Genomic DNA, 14,096 nt, shown 5'->3' with positions numbered 1-14,096 from the left:
TAGTAGAGATGAAGCTGCCTTTCCTTACCGATGTTGGTCAGGAAGTTGTGGACCCAGTTGTAGAGGGAGGTTCGCTCTCAGGTCTCAGGGAATGAGTTGCTTGGAGAAATGCATTTACAGAAATGCAGAACATTTTTTAAAATAAAGACCATCATGGTTTGTGTTATTGATTAGCACCGATTTATTATTAGCACCGTTATTTAAATGGTAAAAAAAACTGCAGCATGCTGTATTGCAGAGAAACTTGGGAGTCCTTGAGCATGAATCACAAAAGGTTGGCTTACAGATGCAGCAGGCTATCAGGAAAGCAAATGGGACGTTGCCCTTCATTGCTAGAGGGATTGAATTTAAAAGGAGGGAGGTTATGCAGCCTCTGTACAGAGTACTGGTGAGACCACACCTGGAGTATTGCATGCAGTTCAGGTCTCCTTACTCCTCAAGTACGGTAGGATATACTAGCTTTGGAGACAGTGCAGAGGAGGTTCACCAGGTTAATTCCAGACCTGAGAGGGTTAGACTATGAGGAGAAATTGAGTCGCCTGGGACTGTACTCACTGGAATTCAGAAGAATGAGAGGAGATCTTATAGAAACATGTAAAATTATGAAAGGGATAGATAAAATAGAGGCAGGAAAGTTGCTTCCACTGACAGGTGAGACCTAGAACTAAGGGACATAGCCTCAAGATTCGGGGGAAGGCTTTTCCCAGAGGGTGGTGAATCTGTGGAACACTGTTTCTACTCCTGCTCCTATTTCTTATGTTCTTTTGTAATTGCTATGTCAGTAGGAATTCAGTGATTCTCCCGGAATTTCCCACAGTGGAGGTTTATTACACTGCTGCTGCACAATGCTTAATGCATTGACCCGGTATTGAAGAAAGTTAACAAAGTGATTTTATACGTTTGGAGTAGCCAAATTGCTGAATTTTCTTCTGAAATGCAAAAACATGGTTATTTTTAATGGAATTGTTTGTTAAACTGCTAATTGGTTGTTACTTAAGAAAAAGGAATGTAGTTTTTCTTGGCATTCTTTCCATAAGTTGAATGCAATAAGATATCCGTTTTCATTGCTACTTGGAACTTTCTTGGATTTCCCCTTGTAGTAAAAACTTTCCAGTTACATCCAATAAGCAGAAGTCCTACATTCACAGCTTATTGAGAGCAATTCTCAGTTTCCTCTCCAACTTTCTTAAGCTTTTTTCTTATTTGGTGAGCACCAGATTCAGAGAATAGTAATAATATAGAAGGCTATTTGACCCTTCAGATCTAAGACCAAAAGACATAGGGGCAGAATTAGACACTCAGCCCATCGAGTCTGCTCGACTATTCCATTAAGGTTGATTTCTTATTCCTATCAATCCCATTCTCCTGCTTTCTACTCTTAACCTTTGATGCCTTGACTAACCAAGAACTTATCAACCTCTACTTTAAAAATACTCGATGACTTGACCTCCACAGTTGTCCATGGCGTTAAATACCACAAATTCACAACCCTCTGGCTCAAGAAATTCCTTCTCATCTCTGTTCAAAATGAATGTCCCTCTATTCTGCAGCTGTGCCTTTGGTCCTAGGCTCACCCACAAATGATAACATCCTTCTACATCCACTCTGTCTAAACCTTTCAATATTTGATTGATTTCAACCTCCTCATTCTTCTAAACTCCAGCAAGTACAGGCCTAGAGTCATCCAACACTCCTCACACATTAACTGTTTCAATCCCAGAATCATTCTTGTGAACCTTCTTTGGAACCTCTCCAATGCCAGCACTTCTTTTCTTAGATAAGGAGCCCAAAATTGCCTACAATACTCCAAGTGTGGTCTGCACAATGCCTCATAAAGCGTCAGCTATGCCAGCTTTATGTAATGACAAGCTATATACTTTGCCTCCCGTCCTTTTCATCATAATCCTTCATTATCTGTACATTTCCACAGTTTCAATCATTATAATTGAATGTGCATCCTTGGTTATTCCTACTTGTGCATTCAGATCCTCACCATCCTTGATAAAATATCTGTTTGCCCTCTTACCACTTCTGTCTCTCTTAGTTTTTGATCAATCTTTCAACTGGAACATTTATTTGCACTTCTAAGTTTTAAATATCTTTTCTAGGTTCCTGACAGTCTATTGCAGTCCAGTTCCATTGGACAAGTCATAGTCATAGAATACTCTGACACAGAAACAGGCAATCATCTCAGTAAACCTGATCTGCACAGTCACTAAAGCCTTTATATCTCACAAAATGGAAGAAGCATCTGGGCGAGTATCTGACAACAAGGCATATTTATCTTGGACCAAGTCTAGCATGTAGGATCAGCATAGATAGGCACTTTATAATTGACATGGGCATTTATTTATTTTATTCTATTTATTTGGGGATACAGTGTGGAATAGGCCCTTCCGGCCCTTTGAGCCACACTGCCCAGCAGCCCCTGACATCCCCAATTTAACCCTAACCCATTCACAGGACAACTTGCAATGACCAGTGAACCTGACCAGTACATCTTTGGACTGTGGATGAAACTGGAGCACCTGGGGAAACCCCATGCATTCCACAGGGAGATGTACAACACTTTACAGAAAGACACTGTTATGTTGTGTAACTCTAAAACGTAAAATCTAATCGAAAAAAACAGAGCCAAGCATGAGTGTCTTAGTTTCATTTTTACTTTAAGCGAGACACTGACATAAGACGTGGTGCTGTGATGACGTATGCCATTCATGTACATTTACATATAACCCATAATGAATTACGTAAACAAACTAAGAATGCTTAATCAATAATATTTACAATATTAATCAAATATTATGGATGCCGGATTGAATTCTGTACTCCGACTCCCTCAGCTGTGATAGTGTTGCACTAATGGCTACATTACCTCAGTGGTGCTCAGGGTAGGGTAGAAAAGGCTTGTTTCTGTGCTCTGTGTCTCTACAATCCCATCTTATTAAAATGTAGCATCCAGAGCTTGACACAATACTCCACTTGTAGGTAAAGCAGTATTTTATAAAGGAGTTACTATGACTCTCTTTACACACAATGTTCCTACACAGAGCTCAGGATCTTACGTTTATTTAAGCTGTTTTATAACCTGCCCAGCTATATTTAATAAACTGTGCACATATCTCTGTACATCTTTCTGTTCTTTTAGAATTGCGTAGCTACTTTATATTACCTTGTTACTGAAACATAGAGGCTGTCTGCAGATCATGGAGGAAATTGCAAACAATAGTGTGTTTACCCACAGAAGAGCAGGAGCCCCCAGGGAATTCTGTTTTCTATTAACAGAGATCTCTGTGATTAGAATTTGGTCATATATTTATTATTTAAACACATATTGCTGAGACAGAGAGCTGCATTCCTATTACTGTAGTAAGTGCGTTTGGCCAACTATAGCCAATATTAAATAAGTTTTATGCTTTGATGATCCATTTAATTTAAAGAAAACTACATTAACATTAATATATGCATAGAAATTTGGTTTAAAAACACTTCAACATACCAGGAGGGAGTAAGTTGACAAAAACGTACTTTTGAAAGATTTTTATTTGTCCACACTGAGGATAAAATAACAGCTCACTGCAGCTCATTACTGAGGCAACTAAATGACACCAATGGGAATTTATGGTTAATATTTAATGCAGTTTTTTCTGAAATTGTGTTACTGCTAATAGTTGTTTTAAACCATATTATCAAAGAGATCACAGCCTTCACACATCATATTACCTTAATCATGATCTGCACTGTTGGAAAGGTTTCTGAGTACAAGGTTAATGTAAAATATTTGTATTTTTAAATGAAACTGAAAATATGAAATTAATACTTTTCAGAACCCTTTGATTCACCACCTGTTCTTCTGATTGCCAACTTCAAAAGTATCGAGGTGATGGGTTTGGATGGATCAGATATTCCCACACAGAATTCCATCAATACTAATGGACTCATTGCATTGGATTTTATTTATGATGAAGAGCTAGTCTGTTGGATCACAGCTGAGGAAATGTCCACTCATGCTGAACTGAAATGTGCCAAGATGACACCATTGAATGGATTTGTTGAAGAGAAAGTCATCAATATTTCACAAAGCCTCCACAGTGAGTACGACCAGAACTTACACCTACTTTAGAATGTGTTTCTTATGAATATGGCACAGCTTTAAAACATTCGCATTAACTAGTTGGAATAAATATCAATGTTACAGCAGAGAGAGTCTTTGATATAACAATAGCTAAGTGATGACAACTTCATGTTTTGGAAAGGAATTTAATTGAAAGGTTCTTTATAAAGTAAAACTGCCAAGTATTAATAAACATGGACATTTCTTTGAATAGCACCTTAATCTTAATGAAGTCTGAAGTTTTTCCAAGGTTTTTCTATTTAATGCTCTTTTTCTATTTGTCAGTCATCAGCAGGATATTCTCATCTTTCTAACTAACGACAGATTATATTTACTTTCATGCTGGATGTTATGCTGGTAGTTTTATTGTGATATCACCTATTAAAAATCCATGCCAATATGATTATTCCTTAGATACTGTTCTTACATACTAGTTTCTTCCATAGTACTACAGTAAAGAATACTTCTTTTTAGACAAAAGGGCATGAGATTTACTCACAAAGAGGAATTTACAAGCAGAGGTCAAAATAAGTGAGCACTATTCCTAACTAAGAACACTGGAGGGCTAAAATATATTTTTGTCCCTTGTTTCCCCTGTTGAATCCTCACTTAGGTGCCAGGTTAATGTGGGAGGGCACACTAATTCCATTCGTGAGGAAAGTAATGAGGATTCGGTAGCAGTTCAGAAGTTTTTCAGGTGACTGGGATTGACCTACACTGCAAAATGCTTTGGCAAAGCCAGTTCATTAACTTTGGAATTTCCTTTAGCGTTGTGTAAAGGTCCCAGTGGATCAGACAGTACATTAGATTCATAATCAGAGGAGAAACTAAATTGCATAATAGGACACTGATTCCATTTTGTTTGGGCAGGATCAATTGTCACTTATTCTAACCCCTACATATCATTCTAATAGGATGAAACTTGTTTCTTGAGCATCACAAGCTTTTTTAAAAAATTACAATCATGCAATGCCTGAAACATCGTGTCATGCAGAATTTCTCTGTGGATATACTTTGTGACCTCTGCTCTAAATTGGTTATTTGACAATTTGATCTGCGCACTCAGCTTTGTTTTAATTTGTGACAGCCTTGCGTGTGCACAGTTAGGGCATATTCTGGAGGTATGGAATAAAGGAAATGTTAATTTCAACAGCAACTTGTCTTCAGATTTAAATATGGATCGCAGATTGAATTTAAAATGCAGCTCAGAACAATGGTGTTCTTGGAGCTGCAGGCTGGGGTTGATAGCTGGGGTTGACCCCATTCAGGCTGCATATGTGGGAGTGCAGCTAAGAAACAGTTGTGATTAACACCGTGTCTGGAGTTTTGGTGTGAAGATCTAGGTGTTTGAAAATTGTATATAACTCAAAGGAAGCATTGTCCACCCGAAGTATAGAAGCAAACAATGTCATTGTAACTATTAAAACTACATTGTTACTATTGATCTTAAGGGTATAAAACTGTGATGTACTTTGAATTTATGAGCCTCCTCTTCCAAAAGTGTCTTCAGTACGATGCCTGCTTGTTGTGCGGAATAAAGACTTCTATATCACCAGCTTCAGTGTCTCCCTGTGACTTCGATCATAATCACAACGTGCACCTTTAGACTAGTCACAGAGAGATACAGCACATCAACAGGCCACTCAGCCCGATGAATCCATGCTGATCATCAGCCACTCATTTAAACATTTTCTAATTTTCTATGTTCTTAATTTTCCCCACATTCTCATCAGTTCTGGCCATATTCCACCACTCACCCACTTTCTAGTTCATTTCAAATCATATTAAATGTTTGAGGCTTTATAAGGTATTGGTCAGACCACACTTGGAATATCTTGAGCAGCTTTGGGTCCCTCATCAAAGAGAAGGTATGCTGGCATTTGAGAGGGTCCAGAGGAAGTTCATAAGAATGATGCCAGAAATGAAATGGTTAATGTATGAGGAGCACTTGATGGCTCCAGGACTGCACTTGCTGCAGTTTAGAAGAATGAGGCAGAGGGAATCTCACTGAAACCTATTGATTTGAAAGGCCTAGATAGAGTGGACATGCAGGGGATGTTTCCAATAGTGGGGGAATCTTAGATCACAGGACACAGCCTCAAAATATAAGAACATCCATTTAGAACAGAGATGAGGAGGAATTTCTTTAGCCAGAAGGTAGTGAAACTGTGGAATTCATTGCCACAGACTGCTGTGGAGGCCAAGTCATTGGGTATATTTAAAGCAGAGGTTGATAGGTGTCAAAGGTTAAGAAGGGAAGGCAGGTGAACGGGGTTGAGAGAGATCATAAATCAGCCAAGACTGAATTGTGGAGCATATTCAGTGGGCCATATGACCTAATTCTGCTCCTATGGCTTATGGTCTTATGATCTTATAGTTACTTTAGATTATTTTTTAAGGCTGAATGTTTCTGTACCTAGTAGTTCATTCTGTCACTGTTTAATTGGAGTTGAATTCTATTGACAGAGTGCAACTTGCTGATGCTACCATAGTTGCATGTTTAGTGCTAACAAGCAGGAATGAGTTTTTGGCCTTTGGTTTGTTTAGCAGTTCCACTTAATAAAGAACAAGGAATATCCTCTACAGTGCCTTTAATACATTTAAATTTCCCAAGACATCAAGGATAAGAATCGACCATGGAGAATAACAATCAAACCCTGAACTGCTTCAGAACTTGAAATTTATGCATCAATAAGCCAAATTGGACTCAAGATCCTAGCTGATCTATTGTACCACTTGATTTTTTCCAATTCTGCTTTACCAGGAATAATGGCTCTGAGTTTGGTACACTCTGATTACTACTCTCTAGTAACTGACCATACTGAATAGCAACTCTACAAAAAAAATTGCAGTAACATGGTATCAACTTCATTATCTGCGTACATAACTTCTGAACAGTATTTTGCATTGCATTGACATTTAGCTACATTATTTCCTATGATCCCACTCAATTCCATATTTTAACTAACTCAGCCTACTTCCTTAGGTTTGGCCATTTCACTAATTGTGAATTTGACCAGTTTATCTTCAGGTTCTGAATCCAAGCAAGTATTTTAAGCTGTTGGCTGGCTAAGGCCTCAGCTGGTCAGAGTTGACCATAGATATTGCGTCCCAGCTGTCTAGATCTGCAAGCCTGGGCAGTACAAAGTTTGGGAACACCTCCTAGCCAACATGAAGCATGAGCTCACCCAGGGACCAGTGACTGCAAGTAGCATGCACAGAAATACATGTTTATTATCAGTAGAGCCTAAGCCTTGGGTTTAACTCAAGGGCTTGAAAGGAAATGGCTACAGAGATAGTGAACCAATTAGATGAAATTTTCCAAACCTAGCTGGATTCCAGGAGGGTACCAGAAGGCTGGAAACCAGCCAAAGTGATTTCCTTTGCAAACATGGAGGAAGACAGAAGGTGAAAATCTGTAGAGCACTTAATTTAACAACCATTATTAGTAAGATTTTAGTGTCAATAATCAAAGTGGAAAGCTGAATATAATCAAACTGAGTCAAATTGTTCTATGAAAGGAAAACCATGCTGAACAAATGTGTTCAAATTATTTGAGGATGTCATAGGAAGTGTTGTCAGAAGGTTATTGTAGATGTATTGCATTTAGATTTCCTCAAGGTGGCATGTACTAGGCTGCTGCATAAATTAAGAGGCCAGTGTAATGGAAGAAGTGAATACAGAGTACATAGAACAGTAGAGCACGAGAACAAATGCTCGGCCCACTCTGTTTCCGTTATGCAAGTGATCGTCTTTCAATTCTCGCCGCTGTCTGTAAGGAGTTTGTATGTTCTCCCTCTAACTGAATGGGTGCTCTGCTTTTTTCCCAAATACATATGGTTTATGATTATTAAGTTGCAGGCATGCTATATTGGCACTGAAAGTATGCTGACATTTGCCCCCAGCATATCCTCAGAGTTCATTGATCATTTATGCAAACAATGAATTTCACTAAATGTCTCAGTGTACATGTGACAAAGAAAGCTAATCATTATCTAGTATCTAATTTGCATGCACAAGGTCCGTATCCCTCTATTCCCTGCCCGGTCGTGTGTCTGTCTAAATGCCTCTGAAACATTGCTGTCATATCTGCTTCTTCCATCTTCCCTGGTATCATGTTTCAGGAGCTCCGTGTAAAAAAAATGCTTTGTGAATCTCCCTTAATATTACATTAATGTTCGGTAGTGAGAATATGAAAATATGTGGAAAGGAAAGACAATTTGTGGAATTGACACTGTAAATCTGGAAGGAATAACATATCAGCTGAGTGACTATGCAGGAGCCTGTCAAATGAGGAGATGAATGAAGTTAGATACTTTGGTAAGAGGACTCAAAATACGGATTATTATATAAACAGAGAGAAACTGCCAATGAGTGAAATTCAGAAAACTCAGGGTACAGTATTCCAGTTCATGAATCAGAAAAGCAATTATTTCAAGTTCAGTTTATTGTCTTTCAACCATATACATGTATACTACCAAACGAAACAATGTTTCTCCAGACAACAGTTCATATAAACTCACAGCCATAACATATGAAGTAACATTACCGCAAATAAATTAATAATGTTATGTTTTTATAAAACAAAACAGTGAAAGTAAAAAGCTACTTGTGCTTCATATGTTATGAGACTTGGGTGGTGTTAGGTGATTCAGTAGTCTTACAGCCTGGGAAAAGAAGCTGTTTTCCATCCTAACAGTTCTTGTCCTAATGCTACGATACCTCCATGCCTGACGGTACCTCTAGGTAGATCCCACCAATAATTAAGAAGAAAAATAACATTCTGGTCTTTATTGTGAAGGGGCTGTAGATTAAGAATAAGTAGGTTTTGTTGCAGTGGTACATTGCGTTAACAAGGCAGCATTTGGAAAACTGAGCACAGTTTTCTCATCTTACTTTCAAATAGATATGGCCTTGGAAACAATCCAAGCATATTCTTGGGATGAGAGGGTTGGCCTATTAAGTGGGAAAGGACAGTTTGGATGTGTATTCCTTGGAGTTTAAAAGAATGACAAATGTGTTTGAACCCATAAAATCCCAAGGCAGAGTGGATGTCGTGATGTTCTAATTAGTGGAATAGTCATAAAGATAGGTGGTGGGTAAGGTGCTCCTTCCCTCCACTAGCCTGCAGGTCACCCTGGGGCAAGGTATCTTACCTGCCTAACCCTCAATCAGGGTCATGTGAAGCCATAGAAGCAGGTGGTGTATGATTGTATGAGCAGCTGGTGCATATCACAAGCCCTAATTATGCGATCACTGCCGCCAGGCAGACAATTGCTGAAGAGCATTAATAATAGCCGGGGTCACGTCTTGTAAACTCACAGCCCAAAATAAGGCAATGGCAAACCACTTCTGCAGAAGAATTTACTAAGAACAGTCATGGTCATGGATAGACCATGATCGCCCATGTCATACGACATGGTACCTACAGTATGATGATGTCATATGATGCAGCACATAATGATGATGACAGTGGTGATGATGTCACAAAGCAAGTACATGGCTACAGAATAAGGGGCAGATCATTTGACCTTTTCTGTTGGAGGACAATGAATCTCTGGGATTCTGTAAATAGTGGTGGAGACATTTAAAGTGGAGGACAGGTAATTGAAAGATTGAGGAATTGAGAGTTATTAGAACTGACAGAGAAAACAAGTTGAGGCCAGCATAAATCAATTATTATCGTAGCGAGTGGCAAGGCATTGTGGAGGGGCCTTGTGACCTAATTCCTGCTTAGATTTTCATCTTATGGCAAAAATGTCTGACAGAATGTTTGGGTAAAACAGTTATTGATCACCTGGACAATACTATACATGTGTAAAACTGATTTACATGCAAGCTCTGAATAAATGATGTCTCCAATTTCTCGGCATCAGTGTTTTATGTTGAAATACTGCCGTAGAAAACTTAGTTAAATTCTTTAGGGCAGGAGATCCCAACCTGACTTCCACGCATGCCTCAACTAAGGTAAGGTCCACAGCATAAAAAAGGTTGTGAACTCCCAATTTAGGAAGTAAGATTTGCCATGTCAATAAATAATTGACATGGTAAATCTTCAACAATACCCCTTAAACTGAAAAAGTGAAGGTTAAATAATATAGCCATTATCTGTCTGATTAGCTTATCAACTGAATTTCCTTATGTTATCCATCTTTTACTTTTGGTTTATTGCTTTTAGATCAAGAATCAAACAATTATTTTGCTTTCATCTCCATAGGAGGTTGGCAATACTTATTCATCTAACATTTGGTTTTGCACTTGTACTCGGCTTTTCTCCTGTAATAGTTCAGCTTTTGCGTTGAACAGCCTTTTTTCGGTTAGCCTCAGCTGTCTATTTTATAATAACTGTCCAGGTCAGAATGAGAATCACTTCTTTGCCAGTATGTAAAACATACCAGAATTGATTGTGGTTCAGTACCAAACATAAAATTCAACAAGACAACACAGCAGCAACCAACAATTTACAAGACAGTAGAGCAAGCCGCCCTGAGCAATCAATAATTAGCGGAAATGGCAATAATCAAACTTAGATAAATGTGAACATGCAGTATGAACAGCCTAAATAATTAGCAACAGAACAAGGAGAGCAAGAAAGACCATGTAACAGATGTTGTGATATAACAGATATATTTTTAAAATATAGGCAAGTTAAAATTAAATTTCATTTTTTAAAGACCTATCATGATGAAGGTATATTAGTCACAGGTACCACTATTACTACAGTGGTTTTTTGCCTACAACTATAATTGAAGGAAATGCTAAATTTCATTCAGAGGATACTGAAAATAAAGATATACATTTTTTCCCAACCAAGCTCGCAGAACCCCTGGAATCTATCCATGGAACCCTGAGGGCTCTGTGGATCTTAACCTAAAGATCCCCTGTTCTACACTATCACAAGAGCTCCAGTAGGAAGCCACTGCAGAGCAGCTAGGACAGAAGTGATATTTTCCCACATCCTAGCTTTGGCTAAAAGTCTAACGGCGGCATTCTGAATGAAATGTAATTTGTCAATAGATTGGTTTGGAAGGCCAGTAAAAAAGGTATCAAAGTAATCTAATCCATTCAATATAAAGACATGAAGTAGTTTTGCTGATTGTTATATAACAGAAGTGAACATATCATTGCAATACTTCTTAAGTGTAGAAATGCTGCTCTGGTCACTTTCTTCATGTGGGATTTAAAATTCAAATCTGAAGCAAGAATGACACCTAGGCTAGTTACTTCTGATGTTACAAAGGGTGCCAAGTTCCAATGTTTATCAAGAAATTTATCTCTTTTGACATTGTACTTCAGTTTCATTTCAATTAGTTTTAGGAAATTATTGCTCATCCATTTGTTTATTGCAGCCATACCAGAAGTCAGAGACGATAGGGTGTTATCATCATCAGGCTCAACCGAAAGATACAATTGTGTGTCATCTGCATAACTGTGGAAATCAAGTTTATGCTCTCTAATGATGTCTCCTAAGGGGAGCGTATATAAGGAGAAGAGTAAGGAACCAATGCAGTTTCCCTGAGCATCACCAAAAGGTCCACTGTATCTCTAGAAAATTGGTCTCCAAGACAGACAAAAATTTTCTCTCTAAGATATATGAATGAAACCGATTAAGGGCACTATCAGAGAGGCCAACCCTGTCCTCAAGGCAACCAAAGATCAGAATGGAGAAGAAATATGATCGAAGTGACTTTGATTGTGGAATAACTGTCGGTGCCAGACAGGGTGGTTTGAGTGTTTCTGAGGAGAAGTTGAGCAAGTTAGGACCTTTCTCTCCAGAATGAAGGAGGATGAGAGGTAACTTCATAGAAATGTACAAAGTGGTAAGAGACATAGATCGACTGGACAACCAGAAACTTTCCTCAGGGTGGAAATGGCTAATATGAAAAGGCATAATTTTAAGGTGATTGGGACGAATGAAACTGCAAGGATTCCAGAGGAAGAAATGATAAAATAATATGAATTATGCATCAACCTTAATTCCACTTTTGATTTTAAAGTTTTCTTACTTGTTTTTAAAGCTCTTAATGGTCTGGGACCGGTGTGTATCAGAGTATCGTTTTCATTTTATAATCCTGCTTGATCTCTTAGGTCTTCTTCTGTTGATCTCTTAAATTTAAAGAATCTCCCTCAGAATTGGCAGGTCAGTTTTTTTGAACTACACTCCTAAACTGTGGAATTCAATGCTTAAAGCTATAAGGGATGCAGACTCAATTAAACGCCAACTTGAAATCTTGTTTTGTTGCGAAGCTTGATAGCTACAGGGAAGAAGCTTTGGAGATGACGTGTAGTTCTGGTGGTGATGGAGTTGTAGCATCTCCCCAATGGCAATTTAGTGATTAGGTGACTGCTAGAGTGGGTGGTGTCAGCAGTAATTTTTTTCCAGCTGATTTCCTCACTCTTGCGACGAACAGGTCTTTTAATGTGGGTAGGTGACAGCCAATGATCTTCTGCGCTGAGTGGACCACTCGCTGCAACATGGACTTGGAGAAGGAGGAGGCAGCAGGAAAGTAAACAATGATAGAGGTGGTCACAAGACTCGCAATGATGGCTGAGTTACTCATGAGGATACGCCCTGAGATATGAAGTTTCCTAAACTGGAGTAGGAAGAACGACCTCTGTTGTGCTTTCCTAGTGATGAGCGTAACGTGTTTGTCCCATTTCAATGTATTGAATGTGTTGGTAATGGTAGTCCCCAGGAATTTGAATGACTTCACCACAAACACAGCCTGACCATTAATTTCCAAGGAGGGGTGCAGGGTAGGGTGTTTTTGGTGGAAGTCCATCTTCATTTCCACTGTCCTGATAACATTAAACTCCAAATTGTTATGAACACACCATGCTGCAAGATGGTCTCCCTCTCTTTTACAGCAGGTCACATCATTATTAGAGATGAGATCAACTACAGCTATGATATCCATTAACTTTAAATGGATTTGTCTGTGGAGGTACAGTCATTTGTATAAAGTGACAACAGGATGGGTGAAAGAGTACAGCCCTGGGGAGAGACTGTACTTATAGACGTTGCATCAGACAAGTAGGAACCCAGCCTTAAGTACTGCTTTCTTCCTGTCAGGAAGTTCATAATCAACTGTATGGTACTGCTGGCCGGGTTAGATTGCTGTGGAGAAATTCTGGAACAATAATGTTGAAGGCGGAGCTAAAATCCACAAATGAGATCCTCAATATCCTCACATAGGTGTTGAGGGAGTCCAAATCTTGAACAATGTAATGAAGGCACAATTATTTGCATCCTCCGCTGAACAATTTGCTCTATTAGCATACTGTAGCATGTTAGGAAGAGGATCAGAAATGGAATTAAGTTAGGCCAAAATCAGATATGTATATAGGATTTTAAGATGACAACCAGATGAAGAGCTAGTAATTATACCTGCTGTTCTCACAAAATGCACATTCGGATTAAATTTTCATTGGATATATTGCACAAAGCAGAATGCATCACAAAAAAGAATTCCTCAATATTCTTGAATAGATTAAACATTTGAAATCCATGTTAGACTGCATATTCAGTAGTCCTTTACTGACAAGTATAGCATATTTGCTGGGAATAGTGTCACAACACAGTAGCATTTATTTTCAGATCCTAGACTTCCCTAAGACATACGTATAATTTTAATCTTAGACTGTAGACCTTGAGACACATAATTTTGTACTAAATATCTTGTTGATAAAATGTCCAGAAGAAAACCATTAAAATGAGGAGAATATCTGTGAGGAAAATTAGATGTTTTGTGCAAATTATGATGCACCAAATATGTAACTTTTACAAAATTGCATAATTGCAAAATTTGTGAACAGGAAGAGAAGATGGCAGCGCGATGGCAGTGCGCGCGGCCTCTCCGGTGATGAATATCTGTTATCTGTCAAGTAGGGGACCATGCACAATTCTGATTTGATGGAGACGGACGTGAGAGTACGGAGGAACATCTGGAAAACTTCTGAAATGCTCGCTTCACTGCCGCTG

The 14,096-nt window shown here is 38.6% G+C and overlaps 1 protein-coding gene across 1 annotated transcript in view; it reads left to right on the top strand.

Moving 5' to 3' along the window:
* The window catches only part of LOC140197951 (low-density lipoprotein receptor-related protein 1-like), a 2,495,129-nt gene that overhangs the window by 784,897 nt on the left and 1,696,136 nt on the right, over nucleotides 1-14,096 (top strand). Inside the window, exon 6 of the mRNA XM_072258609.1 lies at nucleotides 3,828-4,091. Within this exon, the coding sequence (XP_072114710.1) occupies nucleotides 3,828-4,091 (264 nt within the window). The remainder of the gene's footprint in view (nucleotides 1-3,827; nucleotides 4,092-14,096) is intronic.

Source organism: Mobula birostris, chromosome 5 (assembly GCF_030028105.1).
Source record: "Mobula birostris isolate sMobBir1 chromosome 5, sMobBir1.hap1, whole genome shotgun sequence".
Lineage (NCBI taxonomy): Eukaryota > Metazoa > Chordata > Chondrichthyes > Myliobatiformes > Myliobatidae > Mobula > Mobula birostris.
Note: the sequence above shows the minus strand (reverse complement) of the source record. Positions and strands in the feature narration are given on the sequence as shown.